General features: G+C 42.6%; 1 protein-coding gene across 4 annotated transcripts in view; it reads right to left on the bottom strand.

Moving 5' to 3' along the window:
- Positions 542-20830, bottom strand: part of RCAN3 (RCAN family member 3) — a 39835-nt gene continuing 19546 nt past the window's right edge. For all 4 annotated transcript variants that reach the window (XM_021095555.1, XM_021095553.1, XM_021095552.1 and 1 more), the window contains 3 exons: positions 5925-6098; positions 4133-4304; positions 542-2598 (listed from right to left, as the gene is read on the bottom strand). In XM_021095555.1, coding sequence (XP_020951214.1) covers positions 2414-2598; positions 4133-4304; positions 5925-6098 — 531 coding nt within the window. In that variant the 3' untranslated portion in view covers positions 542-2413. The remainder of the gene's footprint in view (positions 2599-4132; positions 4305-5924; positions 6099-20830) is intronic.

Here is a 20830-nt window from a genome sequence, read left to right as displayed (position 1 = left end):
TCAGGTAGTTTGCATTGCTTGACTTTAAAAAAAGATTTTAGTTAGGGATAGAATTTTTTTTTTTTTTTGTCTTTTTGCCTTTTCTAGGGCTGCTCCCGGGGCATATGGAGGTTCCCAGGCTAGGGGTCGAATCGGAGCTGTAGCCGCCGGCCTACACCACAGCCACAGCAACGAGGGATCCAAGCCACGTCTGCAACCTACACCACAGCTCACGGCAATGCCGGATCCCTTAACCCACTGAGCAAGGGCAGGGATCGAACCCGCAACCTCATGGTTCCTAGTCAGATTCGTTAACCATTGCGCCCCGACGGGAACTCCAGGGATAGAATATTCTTTAATTGGAGGGAAAAGCATGACAGCCAAGCCAAGTAATAAAACATCATGACTTTTGACCACTTAGAAAATATTAGTGAATAAATATTATCTAAAAGTAAATTTAAAAATTCTCAAATGTTGAAAATACATAATTTCCTGACTTACAGAGTCTGTTCTGCAATGATAAATCCGTGTACCCAGTGAAGATTAAAAACTGGCAAAATGCTGAATTTAGAACTGCAAAATAAATTTATTTATTGGGTTCCAGTTAAACTACCAAATAATGAATTTAATAAAATCACTTATGGAATTACAGATTTCAAGCGAATGCACACTGAGGCTTAGCAGTGGTGGACACGTACAAAGAGAGGAAGTGATCGTCTCAGCATTTGAGGGCAAGGAAAATATAGAAAACTTTTTTTTTTTTTGCAACAAAGTTTAAGTCCTCAGAAATAAATTCTACCACAGTAAGAACAATTAAACCACAGAAACATGTTACCAAAAATGTACAGACAGCGCGGCCTGCATTTCTGCATTTTTCTTTCTTTGTAGTGGCAGCCACATGGGTTTATTAGTCCAAACTCACATGGGAACACATATACACCAGGGAACACGAAGCACTTGCCAAACAAAGAAAACCACAGCGTGAGTAGGGAATCAGCAGAGCCACCCCACCGGAAACAAGGCCTTCTTGGTTGTGATACTTTTCTATGAAAGGGACTTGAAAGTCCGAAGAGACCACAAAGAGTTAAAAGGTGTCTGCTGCTACTTTAGCAGGTTCAACGATACACTCTGAAACACAAGCAGGAAACAGTTCTGTTTTAGGGTCAAAAAAATGTCACCCCAAAGGAAGTCTGACTCATGAAATATTTCCACCTGGCCCCATCTTCCCCTAATGCATACAAAAAGAATGTCTGTGACGTTTCTTTCAAAGGAAACTGGAACATGTCTGGATGGACAATTTAAAAACGGCCTTCAGAACATCTTATCCTTACTACTTCTAATTTAAAGACTATGAATGACAATGACACCAATATGTATAACAAACTCAACTGGTGCCTGAAGACAGTCCTGGCTACAGGCCAGGACCTGGTCACAAACGGCAGAGCGCGGTGGCTGCCTGAGGTCACAGTTATCCAGCTTACAGGGGATACCTCCGCTTCCAAAGCAGTAGCTCAGTCTTGGGAGGGCCAGCACTGGAACTGGGGTCTGGGTGTCCCTTTTCTCTGACTTCGAGTGAGTAAAGGAACAAGAACATGTGCCTGTAGATTTGGGCCCCTTGATTCTGAGAGTCAGAGCAAATTTGGCATTTCTTCCCCAAAGCTAAATAAAAAAAAAAAAAAAAAAAGCTTAAGACTAATGATTTTCTATGAATCACTTGTATTTCAGGTTTCTTTTGTGTGTGCAAAAAAATTCCTATGTTTATTGAAGAGTGATAAACTTTTGACCAGTAGCTTAGTTGGAAGCCAATACAACATTACGAAAATACCCACATTAGATGATTAAGACTATTTTGGGTTTTTTTTTTTTTTTTTTTTGGTCTTTTTAGGGCTGCACCTGTGGCATACGGAGGTTCCCAGGCTAGGGGTCAAATCAGAGCTGTAGCTGTTTGCCTATGCCACAGCCACGCCAAATCCTTAACTCACTGAGCGAGGCCAGGGATCGAACCTGCGTCCTCATGGATACTCGTCAGATTTGCTTCCACTGAGCCACGACAGGAACTCCTGAGTAAGACTATTTTTAAGTAGTACTGCACCTGGTGACTAGTTTTGGTTTTCTGGGTACCCCATGCTATATAGAATCAGAGAAATTAATGTTGCTAGAGGGGGGGCATTTTCCTAATTTGCTACTGTTTAAAAAGGGTGAAGAGTTGCCACAGGTTGGGGGGCTATTCTTTACTTTAAGGTGCTGTTTGGAACATCGTTTAAGTTTTGCACAGGCAAACCCGGCCACGGTTCTGTACCGCACGGCCCACGGCACAGGTGCTCGGCTCCGTCCTGGCCTGGCCGAGGTTATGCAGGTGTCAGGCGGTCCCCATTTCCGGCGTGTGGCCCCCGCTGCCCAGCCACGCGGGCCGCTGCCTCGAGCCACCAAAGCCTCACAGCGCACAATCGAAGGCCCGGGGCTCGCTCAGGGCTGCAGGTGGAGGCTCGGGGCGCCTTGTCTGGGTGATTTTCTGTTTAGGGGTTCTGGTTTCTTCTTCCTCTTCAGTCTCACTTTCACAGACATGAACCACCACACTCGGTGTTGACTCTGTTCCTGCGTGAAGCTCATATTTCTCTCCTGTGGAGGTAAACAGCAGGGTGGAGTCTGTCCTTGGAAACATATTGTTCTGCTATTCTTTTCATTGCTGTTTATTGGTTTTTAAATATTTAAATCCTATGTCCGAGGACTTGAGCTTGCTTCAGCATTAGAGAGGTGATGCTTTAAGGTTCTTATAAAGTTCTGGCATTTTGGGAAACAAGCCAGGGAGGTGTACTGAGGTCTTGTGTGTTAAAATTAACTGCCAGTCACTGTGCTATGAACAGCCCGGGTGTATCTGCCTAACTTCCTAATGGTCTCCGCTTTTCCCTTGGGAGACACCTGTCAGGTTCCAGGCAGCAGCGGCATTCTCTTTCGTACAGGATCTTAGAGAACCAAAATACAGCTCTGATGTCTAAAAACAACTAATAGCCACTTCCCCTCAAGATGCCTTTGGATCCCCTATAAAAGACCTAACTTAATTTTACGTGTGAACGAACAATGGCACTGGTTCTTTACACTGCTTTAAATGGATGAGAGGAGTTCCTGCAGTGGCGCAGCGGAGGCAAACCTGACTAGGTTGCAGGTTTGATCCCTGGCCTTGCTCAGTGGGTTAGGGATCTGGCATTGCAATGAGCTGTGGTGTAGGTCGTAGACAAGGCTCAGATCTGGCATTGCTGTGGCTGTGGCGTAGGCCGGCAGCTACAGCTCCGAATGGACCCCTAGCCTGGGAACCTCCATATGCCGCAGGTGTGACCCTAAAGACAAAAAGACGAAAAAAATAAAATAAATAAAGGGATGAGAGAGAGTAGTTAAAGAGGAGGAAAAGAAGAAATGAAAAAATTTAAATACAGGAGGAGAACATGGAAGAGATGATATGGTTATCACCACCAATTCCTTGAAATACTATTCAATGCACAAGTTGTCTGTTATTTTGATGGCAACTAACACTCATTAACAACCTGTGATGGGAGTTCCCATCATGACTCAGCAGGTTAAGAACCCAACTAGTATCCATGAAGATGCAGGTTTGATCCCTGGCCTCACTCAGAGGGTTAAGGATCGGGCATTGCCCACAAGCTTCGGTGTAGGTCACAGATGCGGCTGGTATCTGGCGTTGCTGCGGCTGTGGCGTAGGCCGGCAGCTGCAGCTCTGATTTGACCCCTAGCCCAGGAATTTCCATATGCTGCCGGTGAAGCCCTTAAAAAGACAAACAGAAAAAACAAAAACCTTGACCTGTTATTTACTAGAATTTATAGTGGTAAAAACTGCAGATAGCTCTATTAAGTATTATGTATATATCATTTAATCCTCATAACCACATTGAAAGGTAGCTGTTCAGATCCCTAGTTTAGATGAGAAAACAGAGGCTCTGAAAATGAAGCTAGGTAACTCGCCTAGGACCACAAAGTTAGCAAGTAATAGACTCTAGGCCTGTGTCTGTGGGATGCTGTTCCACACTGCTGACGTTTTGCCACTAGTTGGCTAGAACACAAGTGCTGAATACAGCCTTCAACACAAAAGCTTCTTGGGAAAAAAGCAAACACACGCACAGGAAAGACGGAAGTGTGTTACCTGGTCCCAGTTTGGAAACAGCACAGAGCAAATCATAATTTATAACAGGCATCGCGTCCTCCCCCTGCTTCCAGCCCACCGGAGGAGACGCAGGCGGGGAGATGAGGAACTGCTTGACAGGCTGGGGCGGCAGCAGGTACGATCTGTCCCGAGTTTCACTGGACACCTGCACCTGCAGGGAAGGAGAGACTCAAAATTCATGACTAGGCTCTTTTTCACCTTCATCCTTACATGAACTGTAACATCTCATAGGAGAAAATTAAAATTTTCTCTTCGACAGTCTACATCTTGGAGTGCCCTTCATGGCTCAGCGGTGAACGAGCCTGACTAGGATCCAAGAGGATGCAGGTTCGACCCCTGGCCGCACTCAGTGGGTTAAGGATCTGGTGTTGCTGTGAGCTGTGGTGTGTGGTGTAGGTTGCAGATGTGGCTCAGATCCTGCGTTGCTGTGAGCTGTGGTGTAGGCTGGTAGCTGCAGCTCTGATTCAACCCCCAGCCTGGGAACCTCCATATGCTATGGGTACAGCCCTAAAATGCAAAAACAACAACAACAACAACAACAAAAAACCCACACAAAACCAAAACAACAACAACAGCAAAACAAAAAACAGTACATCTGGCTGGGTCTGGATCTGTCCGGTTCACCACTGAGCACTTAGTGCACACATAGCACAGAGCATGAGGTGCTCAATAGATACGGGTTGAACAGAAAAATAAGTCAAAGAATAGATGAAAACACAGTGAATACTACTAAGCGCTGAATTCCAATTTTAGAAGAGATTAGCTTATATACAGTCCCCATCAACTCCACCAAGAAAATGTCCAAAACAGGTTTCCATTTGGAGTGTGAGACAACAAACCCCCGTGAAAAAAAAATTTTTTTTTTTAATCTTGAAAGCTAAGACCAAGGGAAAAAACACTTTGCTGAAAATAAAAGTGCTGTTTCTTTTTTTCTTTCTTTTTTTCTTTTTATGGCCACAGCTAAGGCATATGGTAATTCCCAGGCTGGGGTCGAATAGGAGCTGCAGCTGCCGGCCTACATCACAGCCACAGCAATGCTGGATCCTGAACCCACCACGTGAGGCCAGAGACTGAACCCGCATCCTCACGGACACTATCCCGGGTTCTTAACCCGCTGAACTACAACAGGAACTCCATACAACAGTGCTCTTAACGCATGATCTAATAATGCCTTTATTTCACTAATTCTTCTGAGAATATACTGGTTTCTCAGAATCGTAGCAGGGTAGGGTTAGAGTAAGGACAGCCAATTCTTGGTAACCTGCAGGATTCCCCTGCACTTTCAAAGTCTAGGACAGCCTTTCTGCACAGGCTGCTGCGTCTCCTTCCTGCTCGCCCCTTGGGCTGGGAGCCGTTTTCAGGGGGGTGGTTAGGTGAACCACAGAACACAGAACTGAGTTCAGAGATCACGTTCTCATTTCTCCCAAGGATGTCCTATCACAAGCACCATTCTCGATGCACAGGAGAAAAGCGACCTTAAGGGGTTACACCTTAACACTCAACCCTAGTTGAGAAAACCTGCCAGAAAAATGAATTCCTTTAACTAATCATCTAATACGCAACACAGAGTTAGGAGGGTAGCTATGCTTCAGAAATAAATACATTTATAGATCTGTAAAATAAAGGAAAAAAGGTTTTTACATGACTTGCTGATTGGGATTATTTATTTCAAAGACCTCTGATATAATAACATAGAAAATGGAGCAGCGGCAGTGTTTCTGGAAGAAGGAAACCAAGTTTAGAGAACACTGGCTTTTGCACGATGAAGTACCTGTGCGAAATACAGCTTCAGCTTCTTCCCGTTGAAGTCTGTCTCATGAAGCTCTATTCGAGCCCTTGCTGCTGCTTCAGGTTTGCTGAAATTTATTCTGACTCTTCGAAAGCTTTTAAACAACTGAAACGTTACTTGGTCGTCATAGATGGTGAAAAGTGCTTCGAATCTCTCCTATAAATGCAAGGCAGCAGGGCAGAGAAAACAGGGAGAGGGGAAAGAAAAACCTTTACCAAAAAGAAATTTAAATCATTAAACATAAGTGATGGGGTGGAACTCATGACGATGTGCCTTTTATCTCCCCAAAAGCATTCTTTTCTTTCAAGATCAAGTATCCTGTTAGTCCACATGCTCAATTCTGCAATTTGCGCTGAGGTTAAAAGTAATTAATTTTATTAAATATTGTATAGATTCATGTTATAAAACCAATAAATGTTAAGTATAAAAATGATACAAACATGCCCAGTTATAGAACATTACTATTGTTTTAAACTCCTCAGTGTGCCAGAATTTTTCCTATTCCTTTATTGCTTTTAAGTAGCCATTTCCTGGAATTTCATGCTTCTCTTGCTTTTCTTTATAGTTTTACATTTATATGTACCCCTAAAGATTTAACCATATCATATTGTGTGTATTCTTTTTTTTTTTGGTCTTTTTGTCCTTTTAGGGCCTTAACTGCAGCATATGGAGGTTCCCCGTCTAGGGGTCTAATTGGAGCTGTTGCTGCCAGCCTAGGCCAGCGCCACAGCAACACCAGATCCAAGCCGCATCTGCAACCTATTCCACAGCTGACGGCAATGCCGGATCCTTAACCCACTGAGCGAGGCCAGGGATGGAACCCGCAACCTCATGGTTCCTAGTCGGATTCATTTCCGCTGCGCCACAATGGGAACCCCGTGTGTATTCTTTTGTAACTTGCTTTTTTCCATTACATTTTATTCCTAAGACTCTTCCTTGCTGCTGTAACTCTGAGCTACCCTTTCACAACTATACAGTATTCCACTGCTGAGCTATATATGCCACAATTCTTCCAAAACAGCTGGAATCTAGACTGCTTCCAGTTTTTCGCTCCTACAAGTGCTGCTGTGAACATGTGTGGTACCCACATGCATGAGTTTCTCTGGTGTACATAGTGCAAGAGGAATTCCTGAGCCTCAGCACTGGTACATCTGTAACTTTACTTTTTTTTTTTTTTTGCTTTTCAGGGCCACCCCTGCAGCATATGGAAGTTCCCAGGCTAGGGGCTGAATTGGAGCTGTAGCTGTCAGGCTACACCACAGCCAAAGCAACTTGGGATCTGAGCCATGCCTGCAACTTATACTGCAGCTCTTAGCAATGCTGGATTCTTAACCCACTGAGCAAGGCCAAGGATCGAACTCTCATCCTCGTGGATACTAGTCAAGTTTGCTAATGCTGAGCCACAATAGGAGCTCCTTTTTTTTTTTTTTTTTTTTTTTTTTTTTTGCTTTTTTTGTTGTTGTTACATCTTTGAACTTTATAGATGACGCCAAATTGTCTTCAAAGTGTTTGTACCAATTTACTCTCTAAGAATGGATACATGTTCTGGTTGTATTATATCTATGTCAACATGATACAGATTTTTATATTTTTATTGATGTGACATAGGGAATATGAAATGGGCTCTAAACTTGGTTACAATTCACATTTCTCTGAATAATAAGGAAGCTGAGCCTCTTTTCACATTTACTGGCCATTTGGTGCTCCTCTTAATGAGTTACATCTGTTCCTACCTTTTGTCTGTTTTTGGGTTGTCTTTTTTTACTGTGTCATGGGAGTCCTATGGAGATCCTAATTTTTTTTTTTAAGGCTGCATCTGCAGCATAGAGATACTTATTCTTTGTCAATTATTGTGCCATAAATATTTTTCCCACTTCTTTTCACTGTAGTTCTTTGAGAAATATGTTTTATATTTGAACATTATTAAATGTATCCACTTTCCCTTTTGCATTGTATCTTAAATCTTTCTACAGTTTGAGATCATAATGATGTTTTCCTAGATTGCCTTCTCAAAGTTTTATGGTTTTACCTTTCATGTTCAATTTTTTTTTTTGTCTTTTCTAGGGCTGCTCCGGTGGCATATAGAAGGTTCCCAGGCTAGGGGTCTAATCGGAACTGTAGCCGCTGGTCTATACCAGAGCCGCAGCAACATGGGATCCGAGCTGAGTCTGCGACAGATGCCACAGCTCACGGCAACGTCGGATCCTTAACCTGCTGAGCAAGGCCAGGGATGGAACCCGCAACCTCATGGTTCCTAGTCGGATTCATTAACCACCCAGCCACGACGGGAACTCCCTTATGTTCAATTCTTTAGTCAATATAAAGCAGATGTGGGGTACCCGTTGTGGCACAGGGGAAACAAATCCAACTAGGAACCATGAGGTTGCAGGTTCGATCTCTGGCCTCACTCAGCAGGTTAAGGATCCGGCGTTGTTGTGAGCTGTGGTGTAGGTCGCAAATGCGGCTCAGATCTGGTGTTGCTGTGGCTGTGGCGTAGGCCGGCCGCTGTAGCTCCAATTGGACCCCTAGCCTGGGAATCTCCATATGCCGAGGGTGCAGCCCTGAAAAGACAAAAAAAAAAAAAAAAAAGCAAGCAAGCAGATGTGTCTGAGGAGCACCCCTCCTCAGTAACCACTCTCTCTTTTTTTCTGTCATTCTAGATTAGATTGTATTTTTTTAGCATTTTATATAAATGTACTTTTGGTGGGGGTGGGGTCTGGGTTTCTTCACTGAGCATGATTGTTCTGAGATATTACTGTGTTCTCTTTCCTGGTCCTTTATATTGTCGAGCAGAATTCCACTGTAAGGATGGTTATCCATTTACCTGTTAATAGACATTTGGGTCATTTCTAGTTTTGAACTATAACAAATAAGGCTGCTATGAACATTCACGTAGAGGTTTTGGATGGACTTTTTTTTTTTTTTTTTTGGCTGCACCCATGGCATAAAGTTGTTCCTGGGCCAGGGATCGAACCTGAGTCACAGCAGAGACCCAAGTCACTATAGTGACAATGCCGGATCCATAACCCACTGTGCAAAAGAGAACTCCTATGTACCCTTATGTTTTAAATACACATCCTGGAGTTCCCGTCGTGGCGCAGTGGTTAACGAATCTGACTAGGAACCATGAAGTTTCGGGTTCAATCCCTGCCCTTGCTCAGTGGGTTAATGATCTGGCATTGCCGTGAGCTGAGGTGTAGGTCACAGACGCGGCTCGGATCCTGTGTTGCTGTGGCTCTGGCATAGGCTGGTGGCTATAGCTCCAATTCGACCCCTAGCCTGGGAACCTCCATATGCTGCGGGAGTGGCCCAAGAAATAGCAAAAAGACAAAAAAAAAAAAAAAAGACAAAAAAAAAAAAAAAAAACCCACATCCTAAAAAGAATGTGTGTGTAAATGAATCCAACTTGACGAGCATTGTCTTTAAGTTGGAGAAATCAGCCCACTGTTGGGATTACTGATATTTTTGGATACTACCATCCTTCTTTATCTATTTGCCTCGAATTTTCTATGTTCATTTTATCTCTTTTTGCCTTCTTTTTCAATGGATTTTTTTTCTCTGAATGGAATTTCTATGAAAGATGTTAATGTGCATTTAGCACCTTTTCCCAAGATGTATAACATCCTATGGCCATGGATCCTCTCCTACAAAGATAAAAAGTCACATCTTGCTCTCAGGGTTCATTTCAGAGTAATTCCACAACAGTAGCACTTTTTAGTAAAAAGTAAAATTAGATAAATACGCCCTAAGTATTTGAGATGAACTAGAGCAGGAAAGAGGGAGAACAATATTTGAGTCACTCTATGAGGCAGAGAACAAAATGGCTCTTTTCCCATTTGTAATGAATTGGGATAGTGGGAAAAAAACCCTAACTTTAATTACCGAAAGAATAGCAAAATTAAACATTCTTTGCCAGTCATTTTATACAATAGTTTAATAAGTGAAATGCAACAAAATAGAACTAAAAAAAAAAAATCTCAATATCTTAAGAAATATTCCAAGAGTTCCCACTATGGCTTTGTGGTAATGAACCTGACTAGTAACCATGAGGACACGGGTTCAACGGCTGGCTTTGCTCAGTGGGTTAAGGATCCAGTGTTGCCATGAGCTGTGGTGTAGGTTGCAGACTCAGCTTGGATCTGGTGTTGCTGTGGCTGCTGTAGGCCAGCAGCCGTAGCTCCAATTCAACCTCTAGCCTGGGAAACTCCATGTACTGTGGGTGTGGCCCTTAAAAAAAAAAAAAAAGCAAAGCAAAAAAGAAATATTCCTTAGGCTTGTCAACAGTGACACAATAAAAGGAACCTATAAGGTAGCTTTATTTTTGGCCTATGTGAAGATCTTTTAACTACCGTTGATAGTGAAGTGAAAATTATATATTTCCTCATTTATTAACTTCTCCCAATCTAAACATTTACTTACCACTTTGTGGTTTTTCTCCAATTTGATAAAACATAGAATGATCTGTGCATAAATATTTATTTTCTCCTAACATTCAAATATCTTATTATTTAGGAAATGTCATTTAAATCCTAAAGATATTATTTTTTGTTCATTTGCTTAAAAAAAATATAAAACAACCAACGACCAGCCAGGCCATGTGTTAAGTGACGGATTTCTTTCTTTTTTTGTCTTGTTAGGGCCACACTCTCAGCATATGTAGGTTCCCAGGCTAGAGGTCCAATCAGAGCTGTAGCTGCCGGCCTACGCCACAGCCACAGCAACGCTGGATCCTTTACCCACTGAGCAAGGCCAGGGATCGAACCTGTGTTCTCATGGATACTAGTCAGATTCATTTCTGCTGAGCCACAACAGGAACTCCAAGTGATAGCTTCCAAATGTACTACAGAGGGAGGTGAACTTTAAGATCAAACCTGTTCTTATTTTCTACATTATTTCTACACATTAATGAAACAGGGACAAAGCACCATTTCCCTATCTATTTTAAAAGATAAACGTTTTAAAATAGCACATCAGGTCTTAAAAAGAAATATAAACATGTAAGTATATTCAATACTAGTAATTATCAATACTTCTAGGCATATTTCACAGTTTCCTCAGTATCCATTTCAAAGATGTTTGGCTTTGTCACTTTTAAAAAAATTAGAATTGAGACTCTGTGGAATCACATTTCATTTAATTCCTGGTAGATGCTTACTTTAAACATATTTTGAATACGAAGTAAACATTAAAACTCCCACAGGAGGCAGTTAAAAATATCAACACTGATCACAACAGAAATGGAAACCAAGGAAGAAAACTAATTAAGTATGGCTTAGAAAATATTAGTATAGTAATATGGAATAAGTGTTCCACATTCAGGGTGAAAGGACCATGTATTTATTCCTAATTTTTTCATAATAACAATAACACAAGCTATTTTGCAAACTAAACAGCTATTGATAATCATATCCTTCTTCCTATTTCCTTTCGTTTCTTAAAATTTAATTAGAATATAGTTGACTTACAATATTGCATTAGTTTCAGGCGCACAGCAAAATGAATCAGCTATACATATATCCATTCTTTTTTCCCCACAGAGGCTATTAAAACTATTTAGTAGACTTCCCTGTGCTATACAGTAGGTTCCTGTTAATTATCTATTTTATATAGCAGTATGTATATGTTATTCCCACTCTCCAAATACCTCCCTCCCCCCAAAGGTTTCACCTATGGTAACCATAAGTTCAGCTTTGAAATCTGAGTTTGTTTCTGTTTTATAAGTAAGTTCTTTTGTATTATTTTTGTTAGATTCCGCATATAAGTGATATCATACGATGTCTGTCTTACTTCACTTAGTATGACAATCTCTAGGTCCTTCCATGTTTGCAAATGATATTATTTTGTTCTTTTTTTATGGCTGAGTAATACTCCTTTGTATATAGGTACCATATCTTCTTTTTCCATTTCTTTGTCAATGGACATTTAGGTTGCTTCCATGCCTTGGCTGTTGTAAACAGTGCTGCAATGAACGCTGGGGTACATGCATCTTTTTGAATTATGGTTTCCTCCAGATAGATGCCCAGGAGTGGACTGTTAGATCATATTGTAGTTTACTATTTTTCAAAGGAACCTCCATACTGTGTTATACCAATTTATTTTTTTATTTTTTTTTTTGTCTTTTTGCTATTTCTTGGACCGCCCCTGCGGCATATGGAGGTTCCCAGGCTAGGGGTTGAATCGGAGCCATAGCCACCGGCCTATGCCAGAGCCACAGCAACGCGGGATCCGAGCCGCGTCTGCAACCTACACCACAGCTCACGGCAACACCGGATCCTTAACCCACTGAGCAGGGGCAGGGACCGAACCCACAACCTCATGGTTCCTAGTTAGATTTGTTAACCACTGCGCCACAACGGGAACTCCCTATACCAATTTACATTCCCGCCAACAGTGTGAGAGGGTCCCCTTTTGAATTACGGTTTTCTCCAGATAGATGCCCAGGAGTGGACTGCTAGATCGTATCGTAGCTCTATATTTTTTTAAGGAACTTCCATACTGTCCTCCATAGTTGTTATACCAATTTACATTCCCACCAACAGTGTAAGAGGGTTCCCTTTTCTCCATACCCTTTCCAGCATTTACTGTTTGTAGATGTTTTGATGATGGCCATTCTACTGGCGTGTGGTAGTTTTGACTCGCATTTCTCTAATAATTAGTGATGTTGAGCATCTTTTCATGTGCTTTTTGGCCATCTGTCTTTGGAGAAATGTCTGTTCAGATCTTCTGCCCATTTTTTTTTTTATTGAGTTGTATGTTTTTTTGATATAAAGCTGCATGAGATGTTTGTATATTTTGGAGATTAATCTCTTGGCAGTGGCTTTGTTTGCCAAGATTTTTCTGTGGATTGTCTTTTCTTTTTTAGTTTCCTTTCCTGTGCAAAAGCTTTTAAGTTTAATTAGGTTCCATTTGTTTATTTTTCTTTTTATTTTCATTACTCCTAGGAGGTGGATCAAACAAGATATTGCTGTAATTTATGTCAAAGGGTGTTCTGCCTAAGTTTTCTTCTCAGAGTTTTTTGTTTTTTGTTTTTTTCCCTTTCTTTCTTTTTCAGCTGCACCTGTGGGATATAGAAGTTCCCAGGCCAGGGATGGAAATTGAGCCAGAGCTGTGACCTATGCCACAGCTGTGACAATGCCAGATCATTAACCCACTGTACCACACCAAGAACTTCCTCCTCTAGAAGTTTTATTGTATCTGCCTTTGTTTAGGTCCTTAATCCATTTTTGAGCTTATTTTTGTGTATGGTGTTAGAGAGTTCTAATTTCGGTCTTTTGCATGCGGCTGTCCAGTTTTCCTCAGCACCACTTTTTTTTCTTTTTGCTTTTTAGGGCTGCACACGTGGCATATGGAAGTTCTCAGGCTAGAGGTCCAATTGGAGCTGCAGCTGCCAGCCTACACCACAGCCACAGCTACTCCAGATCCGAGCCTTGCTTGTGACCAACACCACATCTCACCACAACACTGGATCCTTAAACCACCGAGCAAGGCCAGGGATCGAACCTGCATCCTCATGAATACTAGTCAGGTTCATTTCTGCTGCACCATAATGGGAACTCCCCAAGCACCACTTATTGAAGAGACTGTCTTTTTTCCATTGCATATTCTTGCCTCCTTTGTCATACATTAATTGACCACAGGCGTTTGGGTTTATTTTTGGGCTTTCTATCCTGTTCCACTGATCTACATTTCTGTTTTTGTGCCAGTACCACACTATTTGATTACTGTAGCTTTGTAGTATGGTCTGCAGTCAGGGAGCCTGATTCCTCAAATCCCAGTCTTCTTTTCAAGACTGCTTTGCCTATTTCAGGTCTTTCGTGTTTCCATACAAAATTTAAAATATCTTGCTCTAGTTCTGTGAACACTGTCATCGGTAATTTGACAGGGATGACATTGAATCTGTAGATTGTGATGGGTAATAGAGTCATTTTGACAATATTGATTCTTCCAACCCAAGAGCATGGTATATCTTTTCATCTGTTTGTGTCATCTTTGATCACTTTCATCAGCATCTTATAGTTTTCCAAGTACAGGTCTTCTGTCTCAAAAATATGGACGGCTTCACAAATTTGTGTGTCATCCTTGCACGGGGCCATGCTAATCTCCTATGTATTATTCCAATTTTAGTAAATGTGCTGCTAAAGTGAACACCTATTTCCATTCAAAGCAATTTTTAAAATCATTTCCCAAATACACTGTAATTGAATGTAACAGGCAGGTGACAGCAATATATGGGTCTCTCTTCTAAATCCTAATATCTATGAACCAATTAAGAATTCCTCAAAAATGAAGCTATGCAAGAATTGATGAGACCTTTCCTACATTTAGTTTGTTCTTTCCTTCTCTTTCACATGCATTTTTCCCTGGATGTGGCACAAACAGGGTTTTTGGAATGTGTGATTTCAAGGTTACAGGTGTGCAGAAAACATGAAAAATGGACAGGGAGACAAAACTATTGCTGTTTCCTGTTTGAGGAAAAAGGGAAGATCCCTTAGCTGGTGGCTCCACCCTTCCATGAGTCCGCAGATAGCAGCTCATGGATTTCTGAGGCTGTCCCTGACTGTCCCAGGGATTTAGAAGACTGCAGGTAAGGACTTAATCTGTGACCTTGGGCTGAAAATGACTTGTGACAAATGACTGGTGACAAACATAATTTATTCAGAAACCAAATTACTTGCCTCCCTAAATTGTTTTAGAAATAAATCATCTTGTAAGTTTTCTGACTTCTCTAATGATGTAAAAGTAATATCATCCTGTTAAAAGGGAGATGGCTGCACACTGACTTTTGATAAGATAACAAGGATCCCATAAAATGAAAATCATCACTGACCACGCTTTCAGTGGTCACTACATAGTCCCCTCTGGCAGTACAACATCTTTTGGAATAACAAATAATTTGGCCTAAAAAACAAGGCTTCTCCTGTTATGTAAGTTTTCCACAAAATATAGACCAGAGCTGCCTTCACGTGCTGAAATCATCCATGCAGCAAGGCAGCAGTGAAAACGCCTATGAATACCTTGCACCTAAAACGTGCAAGGGATAAGGCGTAACCAACAACTTTCCTGGGAACTCAGGAAAGTACTGTGGAGCTAGCCGACAGGCACCTAAAATCACTGAAAGAGAAAACAAGAAAAGGTCCCAAAGGGGACTTCCTGTCGTGGTGTAGTGGTTAACGAAATCCGACTAGGAACCATGAGGTTGCAGGTTTGATCCCTGCCCTTGCTTAGCGGGTTAAGGATCCGGCATTGCCATGAGCTGTGGTGTAGGTTACAGAAGCGGCTCGAATCCTGCGTTGCTGTGGCTCTGGCGTAAGACGGTGGCTATAGATCCAATTCAACCCCTAGCCTGGGAACCTCCATATGCCGTGGGAGCAGCCCTAGAAAAGGCAAAAAGCAAAAAAAAAAAAAAAAAAAAAAAAAAAAAAGAAAAGGTCCCAAAGGAAACCAGGCTTCCGGGAGTAACAGAGGAGGATGGCAGCTAAGTGCACATTTCCCGACCTTTCTGGAAATACATCTGCTCTACTCTCTGATCCCCAGACCAAAACAGAGAAGGTGAGGTTTATCAACTTCACTGAGAAACAAACTATGATAAAAATTTTGCTGCACCCCTTGGCCTTGGATCCCTAAGACCTGAGGGATCTAACATTTCTGTACATTAAGTTGGAGGAGGAACAATTTCACTGTTGAGATAAGTGATGCTTCAGTCCATTCAGATATGAAATTACCTTTGGGGTCCTAAGGCAAGAGATTTTTACCTTCTCTGTCTTTCAAGTCCAGAGGAGACAGGGTCAGCGAAATCAGAGGCAAGGCCATCAGTTCTGCCTTTTCCTTTATGGCTAAGCTGGAAAAGAGTTTGTGATTGTGCTTGCACAGAGGACGTGTGCACAATGCAGAAGTCATTTTCCAGCGGGTTGGTGGCTAATTGCTCGTTCTAAAACACCTAGAGAACACAGCCTGCCACTTCAGGAGGGCAATGAGATCTGCAGCTACCACCCAATCACATTAACCATTAAGCTGATTATGTAGGGTCTCCACAGGAAAAATCTCCACCCAGACAAGTGTGTGCATGCACGCGCACACACACACACACACACACACACACACACACACACACACGCTCTTTCTCCCTTCCCCCCAGGATTCCTCCACCCAGACTCACACACACACATACACACATCCCATTTTCAAGTTATGAAGGCAATGCACTCAATCAATGATATTCAAGCCCCTAGGCCCAACAATAAACAAAAACACTTCTCATCTGGCTTTTCTGGGGAATATCTATTGGAGAAACACAGTCTTTGAAACCCTAACTATGAGAACTTCTAACAAGGTCCCAGCTGCTGACAGTCCCTCAGCAATGGCAATAGCTTTTGTCTTTTTTCTTATTAGCTTAAAAGCTCTTTGGCTGTTTACTGAAAAGAGCAGGGAAGATAGAGCAGTAGATTACCAGGTCCCCTGGAGGAAAGAGCAGACGGAACAAAAGTAGGGAGACAGGACAAATGGTGAGGCAGAGAATTCTGTCTCCTGTTTAGCCGTCCCCTGGCCCCTCATGAAGCATCTCTGCTGCTGACGGGTATCATGCAGAGGCAGTCAGATGACAGGGCAGTTACCTAAGCAAAGACTCAAAATGGCCCACGAAACACTTCAGGTTTGCAAACCCATCCAGGCACTTGTGCTCCAACATACAGCTTGTTCTAAAAATATCAGAGGTGAAGAGTTCCCGTTGTGGCACAGCGGAAACAAATCTGACTAGGAACCATAAGGTTGCGGGCAATCCCTGGCCTTGCTCAGTGGGTTAAGGATCCGGCATTGCCATGAGCTGTGGTGTAGGTTGCAGAAGCGGCTGGGATCCTGCGTTGCTATGGCTCTGCTGTAGGCCAGCGGCTACAGCTCCAACTGGATCCCTAACCTGGGAACCTCCATATGCCGCGGATGTGGCCCTAGAAAGACAAAAAGACAATAAATAAATAAATAAAATAATCAGAGGTGAGAAACACCACAAAAGTGAGTTCTTCTGAAAACTCTGTGAATTTTCCCAGGAAGAAGGAAAACAATTTCAGTTGCCCAGACTGCTGTTCCAAGCACTCAGGCTTCAGTTGTCAAGGTCAGCGTTGTGTATCTCTGCCAGCTGCACCAGGAAATCCATGACTCCCTTCCCTAGGCGTCCACCTGAATCTTCACTCTCTCTTTCTTGTCTCCCTGCCCGAGAAGTAGGAAAGATCAGAGAAGGTCCGGTTCAGCTTGAACTTCACGTCCAGGCTGAGGCTTCTGCTGGAGTAGGGAAGATAGCAGGTGCCAGCCTGGAGATGCTCTGATGGCCCCGTCAGGGACAAGGTCATCAACATGGTGGTTTCCTTCCTGTGACCTCGGTGACGGAGCACTGGCTTTGATGAAAAAGTACCAAACCCACCTCTGCATCTGAGGGGGATATGCATACATATGATCCGTTCCTGAGGACCAGCAGCTCTCTGTTCACTGGCCTTTAGCGTGGATAAAACCCTCCTTTCCGCATCCAGGGACAGAGACTGTTCGTGTCTTCATACATGAGACCACAAAAGGAAGACCCGGGGAGGAACCCATACCCTGAACGGATAACTGCAGCAAGGTCTTAGGGCTGCTTCTACCAGCCACTTATCTTCTGAGCACAGAAGTCTGGAGCTAGCTTGCCTGGTATTGATTTGTGGCTCTGTTTACTAGCTGTGTGACCTTGGGCAAGTTACTTACTTTCACTGTGCCTACAGTTTCCTTATTCATTAAATGAGGATAATAAAAGGACTCACTTCCCCGGTTACTGGTGAAGATAGCAAGAGAGAATACTTAAAGCTCTTACAACAATACATAGGGAGCATTATCACCATCATTAACAGAAATAGGTCGAGCTTTTGCAATAGTCCACTCGCCATTCTGTGGTCACAGAAACAGCCACTCTATTGGGTGCCGCGGATTCCCCAGGAAGGAGACAAATGCAGAGCGATGACATAGGATGAACCTGACAGCAGGTCCTATGGAGGTCACCAATGGAAAGTTAGAAACTGCCCTTCTTAAAAGCCCTTTAGCTGAATTCAGGTGCATTGAGCTGATGGAACAGTCACCTAGGAGACATGCCCTCCCAGGAGAGTCAGGTGCAGTGGGTGACAAGTGACTCACTGATTAGAACCAGTGGGTGATACAGTGAATCACTGATTAAAATCCATCTTCCCAGGATTCTTCAGAAGGTGACCTATGACCCTGACCCTCTGAAGCAGAGGACACTGCTTCTTTGTTATGACACTGAGGACTCTGCATGCCTGCTATGAACATGGACTTGAATTGAGGAAGAGAGTGCAGCGATTTTTTTCTAAAAAAACTGTAGCCATAGCAGACTGTATATATTGAAAACATATACTGTTTTCGCATCAGCGGCTTTCCATCTTGCTTATTTACTTTTTTTTTTTTTAAGGGCTGAACATGCAGCATATGGATGTTCCCAAGCTAGGGGTTGAACTGGAGCTATGGCTGCCAGCCAACACAGGATCCGAGCCATGTCTGTGACCTACGTCACGGTTCACGGCAACGCCAGATCCCCAACCCACTGAGGGGGATTATTAATTTTACCTTTCGGGAAAAAAAAGATAGGGCCATTCACTGTAGGGTAAATCTCTTTTTCCTTAAAATACCAGGTACTACGTATATTTCTGCATCTCCATCTTCTTTTCTTTAAGATGGAAACTTTATGGACACTCAAGAGATGATACTACTGAACAAGCATCAACAGTAAGTCTAGAATTTATTCACTAAATAAATACTTGCTGATCACTTACAATTTTTTTTTCTCTTTTTGTTTTGTTTTCTATTTTATCAAGCCAACCATTTGGTGATGGCCCTGAAATTGCTTCCTGCATGTGTAATCATGATGCGAAGCTTGCAGAGAATGAAAAGTCACTTAAAACAAGTGGACAAGGCTGACATGAAGGCTGACACAGTTTATAGGAAAATGTGGAGGCGCAAAACAGGACTCCTCTTCGTCAACGTCAGTTACACAAAAAGACCAGCAAACCTTTCACTCTCAGGCTTGTCCATGTGCTCAGTGATTGGCAGTAACATGGAGATCTGTTGTCTTTGGACTCCTTCTAGATCTTTGTGTGTATGTGAGCATAAAAATCACGACAGTAACAGATTATAACCATCAAATAAAATTGGAAACTGTGAATATCACTGATAAGAATAAATATATTTAAAACTTGATGGGTAAGCAGGACATTTACAGTTTCAAAGTACCTCCCACAAAACAGTTACTAATTACAAGGAGAAAAAGAAGGACCTGACAGTGGAGAAACCTGAGAGACACTGTCTTAAGGGCTCAGAGTGCATTTCATGGGTAACAGGACAAATTAAAAATGGATGTGCAAAGAGAACAGCATCACTTCTGTGATGTTCCTGCCAAAGATGCACAACCTGACTCTGATCCTGAGGAAACATCAGACAAACCCAAACTGAGATGCGGGCCACAAAATACCTAGCCTGCAGTCTCCAAAAGTGTGAGCATCCCGAACGGCGGGGAAGACCAGGGACTGCTTCAGACTGAAGGAGACTAAAGAGATTGGAGAACTGAATGAGCTGTGGGATGGGGGCTGGATTTTTTTTTTTTTTTTTTTTTTTGCTATAAAGGACACTGTTGGAACCAATATAATGGGGCCTGACGATTAGAAGGATGTAACGCATGAATCTTAATTTCCTGAATTTTGATTTTTCTTTTAGAATACCCTTGTTTGCAAGACATACATGCTGCAGTATTGGAGGTGCTGGCCACCACTGCTGGAGGCGACTCACTCTTAAAAGGGGTTGGGGGGTTCCCGCGGTGGCACAGCAGATGAAGGATCTGGCATTGTTTCTGCAGCGACACAGATTTGATCTCTGACTTGGGAACTTTCACATGCCTCGGTACAGCCAAAAAGAAGGCGGTTTAGGGAAAAGAGTCCTTTGTACATCCAAACCAGTGTAAGTGTTTCAATATGCACTGCCAATACATTTTATTTATCTACTTTTAAAAAATATACACACATGTATTATGGACATGTTGTGCTATCCCAATATAATACAACCTATAAAACTTATAAAAATAGAAATATAAGTCAGATAAGGAAATTAAATAGAAAATACACAGCTATTGAAATTAATTTAGGAGAGTTTAACATAATGTTAACATAAATGTTATCTGCCCTGTAGATAAGCTTCCCATTTTTTTATTCATCACATATTTTAAGGAACAGCAAGGCTCGAAAGCTGGGCTCCGTGCCAGGCAGTGTGAAGGCAACGCACACGTCTATCCTGAGCTCCCGAGCTCCTGAATTGCCCAAACTTCACCCCGAGGAGCAGCTGCTTTGGAGCACATACACAGGGTAATCTAGAGGTCTCTTAGAACCCAAGAGCATTCCATCCTAACCTGATCCTGGGAGTGGCCAATCTGTTTCAACTGAAATTGAAATTACTGGGGAATAAAAAGCTTCAACGCAGGAGTTCCTGTCGTGGTGCAGCAGAAACAAATCTAACTAAGAGCCATGAGGTTGTGGGTTCGATCCCTGACCTTGCTCAGTGGGTTAAGGATCTGGTGTTGCTGTGGCTGTGGTGTAGGCCGGCAGCTGTAGCTCCGATTTGACCCCTAGCTTGGGAACCTCCATATGCCATGGGTGCGGCCCTAAAAAAAGCACTTCAATGCAGGATAGGTACCCTTATTTGTTTTGAGATAGATTAAAAAAAAATTACAGGAGTTCCCGTTGTGGCTCAGTGGAAACGAATCTGCCTAGGATGGCGGTTCAATCCCTGGCCTCACTCAGTGGGTTAAGGCTCCAGTGTTGCTGCGAACTGTGGTGTAGGTCGCAGACTCGGCTCCAATCTGACATTGCTGTGGC

Source organism: Sus scrofa, chromosome 6 (assembly GCF_000003025.6).
Source record: "Sus scrofa isolate TJ Tabasco breed Duroc chromosome 6, Sscrofa11.1, whole genome shotgun sequence".
Taxonomy (NCBI): Eukaryota; Metazoa; Chordata; class Mammalia; order Artiodactyla; family Suidae; genus Sus; species Sus scrofa.
This window is presented reverse-complemented; position numbering and strand designations above follow the sequence as displayed.